We start from the raw sequence: 11,579 nt of genomic DNA on the forward strand, positions 1-11,579 counted from the left end.
CGAATCTCATGAGGCGGGATCATGGATGCGCACTGCTGAGGAGTACCACAATAAGACGAAACGGCCGTCATGCAGTGCTTCCAGGTTTTTCATGGTGGTCTAACTTTAATTGACTCATGGTCTCAACTATATAACAGTAAGGTTTTATTGAAATATAATTTGAAATTCTCATTATATATACTAAACATAATACAGTTTAACTAGATTCCATAAATAATGTGAAATAAATGTGATTTTGTCATTTCAACTGTTCATTGAATGACTTGTTCGAACTTGAATATATAAACATATCCTATTTTCATTACAAACTATTGAGTTCTGATTACCTATTCACTTACGAGATAGTCAATCTCGAACTTGAAAAACTAGAAACCTTTAACTATTCCCAAAATGCATGAGACTACTCTTCAAGTTTTCAAATGTATTTTACAATTATTCATGTAAATAGTTTATTTATTTATAATATTTATTATATATCTATTTTGATGTTTTAAACAATTTCAGGCCATGTGGAACAAAGAGTTCACTTTAGAATTTTCACGTGATCGTAAATCAATGTCCGTTTACTTACAAGTTAAACCAGCCTTCGCATCCAAAGTCCCAAATACTGCTGGTTCTGGAGAGACAGGGCCTAGGATGTTTGTTAAAGGTGCTCCTGAAGGTGTATTGGATCGATGTACATTTGTACGTATAGGCAATAAAAAAGTACCTATGACACCTCCATTAAAAGCTGAAATAGTGAAACATGTAGCATCTTATGGAACTGGTCGTGATACGCTAAGATGTTTAGCTTTAGCAACATGTGATGCACCAGTAAACAAAGCACAAATGGATTTAGAAGATTCGACTAAATTTGTTAAATATGAAGTAAGTTATATGATTTTAGGGTGAGACGAAACAAACTGCGTACAATATGTTATGATGAAGCTGTTCAGTTAAAGATAATTGGTTAACAGCTATTAATTTGAACTTGGTGTTTAAATGAAGTCAACAGGATTAACTAAATTTTTTCTTAGTCTATCAATTTTTGGATGAGTTACGAGATATCCATACCGAACAATCTAGAGAATGGGGGTAACTAATTGTAGACGATCAACGTTGATGATCTATTGGAGGCCTACTCGAGTTAGATGGGAACAGTGTAACGAACAAGCTAACTTCGAAGTCACACCTCGCGACCAGCACCATACGTGGATTGCCCCATCGACGTATCAAGGGACCATGGATGCTCTGATGACTGTACAACACAAAGGACGTTATTAAAGGGAGATATGTTAGTTAAAGTAGATACAAGCGGAAGTAGAACCACTGTTGCATGGGCCAGTCCATGGAGTATGATTAAATGATGCGCGTTGATTGTCCTTGATCTTGACGGGGATAGATGATCTGTTCGATATTTAGTGACCCAACTGCCGGATGATTTGGCTAGGGTTCGGTGACATTTCATTGGCCCTACATAATCTTCCAAAGTATCAAACCATATAAATAATCACTTCAATACAAGAGATATAACATCACTTCTTACCTCGTAACATATTCAAGTGTATAACACGATGTCTAAAATCTACATTGTTGTCAAATCATTAGATACAATGTTCATATAGTAGTCCATTGAACAATATACTCTAAATGAAATAGTGTTCTAACCTTAGTATCATTTGTTTAAATCTTCCAACTGATCTTTAGAACTGCAATTGATTAGTCTCTTATTGGCATATGTGCATACTGTGCGTATTGCCTCGATATAGCCTTAATTCACAAGCACTATGAGCAAAAATGTTCTAACCTTTCAACTCAATAGGTGATATTGAAAATTTAACATATAGATCAATGTATAGTTATTCAGAAGGGAGACTGATAGGTCCTGGGTTCGAATCTCGTAAGGTGGGATCATGGATGCACACCGCTGAGGAGTCCCACAATAGGACGAAACAGCCGTCCAGTGCTTTCAGGTTTTCCATGGTGTTCTAGCTTCAATTGAATCATGATCTCAACTGTATAGTTATTCAATTGTATTATTCATCAATTATTTTTGTTATACTACCTGATTACATAGACATTGAATTAATGTTCAAACTTCATTTTCATATAGATCAAAAAGATATAATAGTGGTTTCAGAATGAATCAATTTTGTACCATAATTCCCTTTTTTCATTTAGCAAAATTTAACATTTGTTGGAGTTGTCGGTATGTTGGATCCACCACGTATGGAAGTATTTGATAGTATCGCAAGATGTCGTAAATCTGGTATACGTGTTATTATGATAACTGGTGATAATAAAGCAACAGCTGAAGCTATTTGTCGACGTATTGGTATTTTCAGTGAAGATGAACCAACTACAGGGAAATCTTTTACAGGACGTGAATTTGATGCATTACCAATTGAAGAACAAAGAGAAGCATGTAGACGAGCAAGATTATTTGCACGTGTTGAACCTATGCATAAAAGTAAAATTGTAGAATTTCTTCAAGAAGATGGTGAAGTATCTGCTATGGTAAGTATATTATGTATATTATTTTCATAAAATTACTTTCAAATCAAACATCAGTCATACTTTTAAGTTCTGTATGAAATTTTCCTTTAAGTTATTGAAGAATCTAGAAATAATATATACTGATAGTGTTATGACTTTATAAAAGAAGGACCGTTGCCAATTCGTTATGATTTTATGTCCGGCTTTCATCTTGTGATCTATCCACCAATCGGAATACGACTTGTCTAATCTTAATACTGTGCCAAATTAATGACATTCGACCATTATGAGTAGCCCAGCATCCTTTTTGTTCCCTTGTCCGCATAGCCCTTCCAATTGAGTCCAGAACATCAATTGCAGCTTCTGCTATGCGAATCATTTATTTCAAGCATACTCGGTTTATATACAGACAGACAGACGGCATCACATCATCAAATAGAAAATAATATTTGTACAAGTTCAAGCCAAAATGTGGCTGTGAACGTGGGAGACAATAATCAATAAATTGGATATACTTTAGTTACAGTAAATCGTATAATAATAATTCATAGGTCAAAATGAAGCTTATAATAAGATGAATATAGATATACACAATCTAGTTACACCGTTGGCATCCAACGGTGTTAATGTCTAACTTCAGCCGAACCACGAAATTGAGCAACCATTCACCATTGTCTTCAGTGAGTTATTATCTCACAATAGACCCGGTTGAACTCCACTGATCAATGTTTTTCTTTTGATGATTTTGATTAATACCCTGAAGAAGTTCACACAAGCTAGTTAGACGAAACGTTGGAATGATTTAAATTTTAATCACTGAAATTATTTCAAATATAATCTTCACATATAATGACTTCTCTATACTTGGCGCCCAGTTTTTGTTAAGCTATTCGTTCTAATCTTGACGAATATTTGTATATAATATGCCTTTATTCATCCATTATTTACTTTCTTTTTCTAATACAACAAAACAAAAATTAATTAACTATAATGATTGTTTTTTAATAGACTGGTGATGGTGTAAATGATGCACCAGCATTAAAGAAAGCAGAAATTGGAATTGCTATGGGAAGTGGTACAGCTGTAGCTAAATCAGCAGCTGATATGGTATTAGCTGACGATAATTTCAATTCAATTGTATTAGCTGTTGAAGAAGGACGTGCTATTTATAATAATATGAAACAATTTATTCGTTATTTAATTTCATCAAATATTGGTGAAGGTTAGTTGATCTTATTTTCATGATGTCGACTTTCTAATAGTGTTCGAATATGTAATATGATTCTTTACTGTAGTTCATTTACTTAGTTACGTCTGCTACTCTTCATGGAGGAGTATAAGTCGCTCACCGGTATTCTTCATCCAACTTTGTCCTGGATAATTCTTTCTACTTCTTTCCAGTTGTTATTCATCCTTTTCATGTTTGCTTCTAAGTCTCGACACAGTGTGTTCTTTGACCTTCCTCTTATCCGTTTCCCTTCATGATTTCAAGTTAGGGCTTGCCTCGTGATGATTTCCGTAATTTATGTCCTATCCACTTCCAACGTATTTTCCTAATTTCCTTTTCAACTGGTAGCTAGTTTGTTCTCTCCCAAAGTAGGTTGTTGTTGAGAGTAGTTTAGTATAGGATCATTTCAAGTTATTTTCACTTAATTGTTTTTTCCGTATTGACTGTTACTTATCTGGCTTAGACAACAGTTAATTAGGAAATGAATTTTCGTACCCTCTCTTAAATACTGTTTCAAACTTCACAAACAACATATTTTGGAACTATTTAAAAGCTGTAGCCAATGCAAAATTTGAATAACATTAAAACAGCTGTGATATAAATTTATTATTCACACCCAGTATTGTATTAATGAACAACCTTATACACTTATCCCTTTGTTTTCTTGAAACCTGTCATCAAGAGTTTGTGTAATGATTACCATTTTAATAACAATGAGCTCTTGTAATCACGCTATCACTAGTTCACATTTAAGTTCGAACATGGTTACAACCAGAAATAATTTTTCAAAGTTGAAATCATGAGTCAATTGAAGCTAGACCACCATCGAAAACCTGGAAGCACTGCTTGACGGCCGTTTCGTCCTATTACGGGACTCCTCAGCAATGCGCATCCACGACCCCGCTCTCGCGAGATTCGAACCCAGGACCTACCAGTCTCATATGCTCATATGCTCACTAGTGACTTACTTCAAGATACATGTTCTGGAGTTCTAGTGGGAAGCAGTGACCACTGGAGTTCAACCACGTCTGTTGTGAGATAACAACTCACTGAAGGTAATTGGTGAATGGTCGCTCATAATTTGTGGATCGGTTGAAGTTAGACATTAACACAGTTGGATGCCAACCGGCTCAGTGGTCTATCGGTTAAGGGCTCTGGCTCGAGACTGGTAGGTCCTGGGTTCGAATCTCGCGAGAGCGGGGTCGTGGATGCGCATTGCTGAGGAGTCCCATAATAGGACGAAACGGCCATCCAGTGCCTCTAGGTTTTCGATGGTGGTCTAGCTTTAATTGGCTCATGATTTCAACTTTGAAAAATACTAAAATCTCCACAAATCCTGTTCAGAAATAATTTGTTTTACAAAGGGTCATATGTTTATATATTTGACGAAAAATGTCCACTTAAACATATTGAGGACATATTTCGGTAAAATTCAAACCAATCACTATTTTTCTACATACTGATGGTCATACCCCCAAACTTACCTTCAGGAGGGGAAGAGAGCCCTCAAATGCCCTGGTGCGGCCGAGAGTGAGGAGAGTACGCTCTCCCTCTCGAAATGCTCTCACATGGTCATGCTTATGTAGCCTCTGCCAGGGTAGTCCTACTCACTGAACTCTCGTGGCGGGGGTGTTGTTTACGAAATTGAGAGGACGAAAAGCGAATGTCCGGCGACTTAACCGGGTTGGTGGACACAGCGAGTCCACCTAGGGGAATTGAAAAACCCTGATTCCAAACCAATGGTGCACATGGGCTCCAGGCTCCTGAAGGAACGAATGGCGTATGAACCAGTTGTTGGTCACCGGCTACCATGGGACTGCATCTCCTCACGATGCTCCACTGCCTTATGGATCAGACCTTTAGTTCAGAGGCTCCGGGTGTGGTCCCCTAAGAAAACCACCTGTTTCAGTTTTGGCACCTGGACAGTATCACAGCCCTCACACAAATCAAATGAGATTTGTGTGACGCATATATATCTGGTGCCCGCTTGTACCAATATTTATGTGTTTAAATAAATAAATAAATAAGGGGTAAGGTGAAAACTATAGTCGCTTTTATGTCAGACGCAAAAGCTCATCATTTTAACATAAATAAAATTGTCGAATTCGTTTATAATTTATTTCGGCCATTGTAATGCAGTAAATATGGATTCATAATTATTGTCAGTGACTTCATGGGCTTGGTAAAAACTGTTCGTTCAAATATTCTTTGTATGGAAATACTGTGTAGGGGATTTTCAGACCAGTAAAAGTGGTTCAATCAAACTTCTCGGGTTCGAACCCTGCGTGCGGGATTGGAGATGCGCACCGCTGAGGAGTCCCATACTAGTACGAGACGGACGTTCAGCGCTCCCAGGTTTTCAATGGTGGTCTAACATTGATGGGTTCATGATTTCAATGGAATTCAACAATCTCCACAACCCCAAACTGAAAATTAATGTATCTAGTATTTTTCAGTTTTATTAGTTTAACTACATAACACATCAGAATCCCGTGCATGTGGAAATATAATCCATAAAGTGAATGAATGATAAAGCTCAATGTTTTGGTAACTTTTTCAGGTGAATAAATGCCAATGAACAATGATATCTGTATTTCACTCCCTCGAAAAATGTGACTGTTTTTCACGTTTGATCTAATTAAATATATAGTTTATTGATCTCTATTTATGTGGAACTTCTTAAAACATATGATACTTTCAACAGTTCTATTCAGAAGAGATTTCCTATAGATGTGTTTGTATTGTTAGTATATCTATCATGTGATCAATTTATTAACATAACCAAATATTAGAACAAATTTCTTTTTAATTTATCACACCAGTAATCAGAAATGTATTTACTTATTTACTTACTTACTTACTTACTTACTTATTTACTTACTTACTTACTTTCGCCTGTTACTCGCAATCGAGCATAGGCCGCCGACCAGCATTCTACAACCCACTCTGTCCTGGACCTTTCTTTCTAGTTCTATCCAGTTTCTGTTCATTCTTCTCATGTCTGTCTCCATTTCTCAGCAAAATGTGTTCTTTGGTCTTCCTCTTCTCCGCCTGTAGATCCTCCGGGGTCTACTGCCAGTCCCAAGTCCGGGTAAAGGAAGAGGGTTGGGCATGAGGTTAGCGACCCCATCCTGTAGAAAACCAACTCGCTAAAAAAACGCTAACTAGAAAAAATTATTCAAACCACTTAATCAAAAATGTATGAAACTATTATTTTTTCTTTATTATAGTTGTCAGTATCTTTTTGACTGCTGCATTGGGTCTACCTGAAGCATTAATTCCAGTACAACTACTTTGGGTCAATTTAGTCACTGATGGTTTACCAGCTACAGCTTTAGGATTTAATCCACCTGATTTAGATATAATGGAACGTCCACCAAGAAATATTAAAGATCCTTTAATTTCTGGTTGGTTATTTTTCCGTTATGTTGCAATTGGTGTTTATGTTGGATGTGCAACAGTTGGTGCAGCTGCTTGGTGGTTTAGTCTTTATCCTAAAGGACCACAATTGAATTATTATCAATTGGTAAGTGTAATAAGAAATGACCACGATTCTTCTTATGTTTTTTAAGGAAATACAAAGGCAGCCTCTACATTTTTTTAACTAGACACTTTGAGTTTACTTCACGTTATTTACTATTAAACCTTAAAGTTATTAAGTCCTGTAAAGTTGAATGAAAGCTATTCATTCAGTTAAAACAGTAGTCATCTATCCTTTTAGTTTAGACCTGATAAATGTAAATGTCTTTAAAACTATATACACCTTTTGCTCACGGGTAAAAAGTTAACACTAAAAATAATCAGACGGGGGTTTTGTGGAGATTTTAGTAATTTCATATAGTTTAGATCATGAGTCAATTGAAGCTAGACCACCATGAAAAATCTGGAAGCACTGGACGGCCGTCTCGTCCTATTTTGGGACTCCTCAGTAGTGCCCATCCATGATCTCGCCTCACGAGATTCGAACACAGGACCAATCAGTCTCGCGCGCGAGCGCTTGACCGATAGACCACTGAGCCGGTTGGCATCCAACTGTGTTAATGTCTAACTTCAACCAATCTACGAATTTAAGCAACCGTCCACCATTGTCTTCAGTGAGTTGATACCTCACAACAGACCTGGTTGTGCCAGAGAATTTAGAAACACACCAGTTACCGCTTTTCATTTCTGGTCGTTAATATTCCCCTTTTTATGCACAACAACAACAAGAAATAAGACTAGAATGAATCAAAACACCGTGTGAAAGGATAATGTTCTGATGCATAGTTAAAAAGTTTTTAGAAATTAGTCCGATATGAAGATACATTTTGTGAGAAATTATTACTAGCTAGATAATCAGGAAACATCTGGGAACTCTCAGCAAACACCTCATTCTAGTTTGAAATTCCTCAATAATGAACATTTACAACCATGACAGAGACTGTTTCCAGCACGTACTGGTCTTACGTTATTCACTAGAAGTTAATTTTAAGAAGTGAGAAATCAGACATGTTTCACTGGTGATATTGATAATCTTCAAACTATTTCACAAGTCAACCAAAACTGAAAAAGTGGACTATGAATTTCAACTTAATAGTCTAAAATCAACGCTCTCACCTTATAGCCTAAAGGTTTTGAGTGTACATTACTGAAGAACGGTGCTCTTTTGAGGATGAAACTTTCAACTATCAGTATCAAAAAGCATTTATCACAAAACTTTATATTATTAAATATCATCTTGTAAACGAAATATCATAGATAATAATTAAAATTTACATTCACATCATTATTATCTGTAAATTAGTGTAGTGCAATGCTTCGTTAATCTTTCACCTCGATAACCGTTATAATACAAATCTTAATGGTGCATGAAATCCGAAGGCAAAGAGAAGCTGCAACTACAGGTTATTATCAAATAACGCAGGCCACAAATCTATAAGCACATGAGTAAGTATCAGAGAGCAAGCTCAAGCAATTACATAGGCAAATTAATAAAGGGCGCAGCAAGACAAAGCAAAAGCTAATAATAGGATTTGAGTGCATACATATATGGGGAGGTTATCAGCAACATTCTACTGTGAGAGAGAGCAAACCAGATTTCAGTGGAGAAAGAAATCAAGAAGAAGCGCTGGAAGTGGATAGGACATACATTGAGGAAGTCACACAACTGCGTCACAAGACAAGTCCTCACATGGAATCCTCAAGGCCAAAGGAAAAGAGGAAGACCGAAGAACACATTACCCCGATAAATGGAGACAGACATGAGAAGAATGAATAAAAAATTGGATAGAACTAGAAAGGAAGGTCCAGTACAGAGTGGTTTGGAGAATTTTGGTCGGCGACCAATGCTCGATTGGGAGTAACAGGCGTAGGTAAGTAAGTAAGTATATAAGGGGAGGATAATGAATCATCGAATGATATCTAAACAATCAACGTTTTAGCTCGAGTCTGTCATGTGCTCTAGTGATCATAACAGTACAAACATATATATGCAAATTGTTATTATCCAAATGACAATATCTGTTAAGTAAGTTAATAAAAAAGGGCTTAATCAAAATTAACCATAATTTAAATTGGTTGTATGATAGTTGCTATATTAGCATCGATCTGTTATCAAGCCATAGAAGAAGAAGAAGAAAAAGAAAAAGAAGTAATCACAATTATTCAAATGATTGACATTTTATTGAAGGTCAGGTTTGTATTTTATATCCATTTATTTATTTATTTATTTTAATTAACCGAACAAATACATAGATTTCATTACATCACTCTTATAAAGATAATCAAATTCTTTCAATGGTTTCAATAATTGACATTTTCATTTAAATAAACAATATAAATATAAATATCTTCAAAGAAATGGAATGTATTCAATTATTTTATTGACGTAAAAGTACATTTTATATCTTCATTCAACACATCAATCCAAGGTAAATGATAAAACAAACTGATTAAAATTATTAGAAGGGGGTTTTGTGAAGGTTTTAGTATTTTCATAGTTGAAATCATTAATCAATTGAAGCTAGAAAACCACGGAAACTCTGGAAGGACTGAACGGCCGTTTTGTCCTATTGTGGCCCTCCTCAGCAGTGCGAATCCACGATCTCACCTCACGAGATTCGAACCTAAGACCTACCAATCTTGCGCCAGAACACTTAATCGACAGATCACTTAGCCGGCTGGCATCCAACAGTGTTGATGTCTAACTTTTTTATAGTAGAAATCATTAGTCAATTGAAGCTAGACCACCATGGAAAAACTGGTGAATGGTTGCTCAATTTCGTGGATTGTTTGAAGTTAGACATTAACACCATTGGATGCCAGCTGGCTCAGTGCTCTAGTGGTTATGCACTCGCGCTCGAGACTGATAGGTGCTAGGCTCGAATCTCATGGGGCGTGATCACGGATTCGTACTGCTGAGGAGTCCAGTGCTTCCATGTTTTCCATGGTGGTCTAACTTCAATTGACTCATGATTTCAACTATATGAAATTACTAAAATCTCCACAAAACCCCCTTCTAATAAACTGAATAATTCTTGAACATATTGTATACGTCAGTAGATATTTTAACATTGTACAAAACACTATAAAAATTTCAATTTCAGAATATTTAACTAATAAAACTTAAAAGAAGGGTATGACGGATTTTTAATTCGGTTTCAGTTTGTAAAGGAAAAAAATGCTTGGTGGACTGTGTTACTCCTAGGAATGGTGGTGTTTCATTTGATCTAACTTATGTTTGAATATGTCGACAGGTGGAGTTTCAATTAAGTGTTTTAGTAACGAATCCTATTCGTTGATGATTCGATAAGAAAGTCGATAATCAGCTGAAAAGTAGTTTGTCCTGAGCTTATGAACCTTTTTTAGAGTGTCCTCGTAAATCTATATTTTTGTAAAACAAGAAGAATAAGAGCACATCAGATGTAAATTTAAAAACTGTGATCAAGTCACCTCTGGTTCTTCTATTTGACAATGAAAATAGGTTTAAATTCACTTAGTTTTGTTTGTTTGAATCGTCCCATCGATGTGTTAGGACTGCAACTGGTCAGTCTCTTATTGGTATATGTGCATACTGTACGTATTGCCTCGATATAGCCTTAATTCACAAGCATGGTAAGCAGAGATGCATGGTGGCTAGTTTAGTTTAGCTAGTTGATCGTTATACGGGAGCTTTGCTATTCTGAGAATCAGCTTAGTTGAGGTCCTTTGAACCTTTGCCAACAGCTCACTGTCTTTTTTAGACACGGGCTAGCTGTTTGTTTATACATGTTCATCATAATATTTTTACAAATAGATCACTTTCTGAAACATATTGATATATTAATATTGAAATTTACTAACAAGAATTTTAATAGTTACAGTTTAGTTACTACTCGACACTGTAATTCTCAATAGCACAGTTATTTCAAGTATCAGAACACATAAAATCCAGGCAATATTTCTTCAGCAAAATCAGATGATTTACTATATATCGATACCTATCGATAAGTCTGAGTACAAACAAATACCTTCTTAGTAGCGTCATAGATTATCAGTACTCTGAGATACTAACTTTAGAAAACTAGGCTGGTTCATAAACTGAAAATAGATTTAAATCCACTTAGTATTGTTTGTTTGAATCTTCCCATTGACGTTTAGGACTGCAATTGATCAGTCTCTAATTGGTATATGTGCATACTGTGCGTATTGCCTCGATATAGCCTAAATTCACAAGCATTGTAAGCAAAGATGGATAGTGGCTAGCAGTGGAATCCAGGAAGCGCGTTTCATCCTATTTGGGACTCGTCAGCTGGATATACATGTGTCTCAGAGTTGATGTTCACTCTGGGACTCGAACCCAATACCTTTCGCTTCAAACGCCATCGCGTTATCCACTCGGCCACTAAGTCCTGATAGC

General features: G+C 36.1%; 1 protein-coding gene across 2 annotated transcripts in view; it reads left to right on the forward strand.

The window, feature by feature from the left end:
* Smp_136710.1 (putative calcium-transporting atpase sarcoplasmic/endoplasmic reticulum type (calcium pump)) overlaps window positions 1–11,579 on the forward strand; it is a gene marked incomplete at both ends in the record, with an annotated part of 44,458 nt that overhangs the window by 24,600 nt on the left and 8,279 nt on the right. For both annotated transcript variants that reach the window (XM_018799688.1, XM_018799689.1), the window contains 4 exons: window positions 505–867; window positions 2,161–2,496; window positions 3,484–3,697; window positions 6,934–7,229. In XM_018799688.1, the coding sequence (XP_018651452.1) occupies window positions 505–867; window positions 2,161–2,496; window positions 3,484–3,697; window positions 6,934–7,229 (1,209 nt within the window). The remainder of the gene's footprint in view (window positions 1–504; window positions 868–2,160; window positions 2,497–3,483; window positions 3,698–6,933; window positions 7,230–11,579) is intronic.

This window comes from Schistosoma mansoni, chromosome 3, assembly GCF_000237925.1.
Source record: "Schistosoma mansoni strain Puerto Rico chromosome 3, complete genome".
NCBI lineage: Eukaryota > Metazoa > Platyhelminthes > Trematoda > Strigeidida > Schistosomatidae > Schistosoma > Schistosoma mansoni.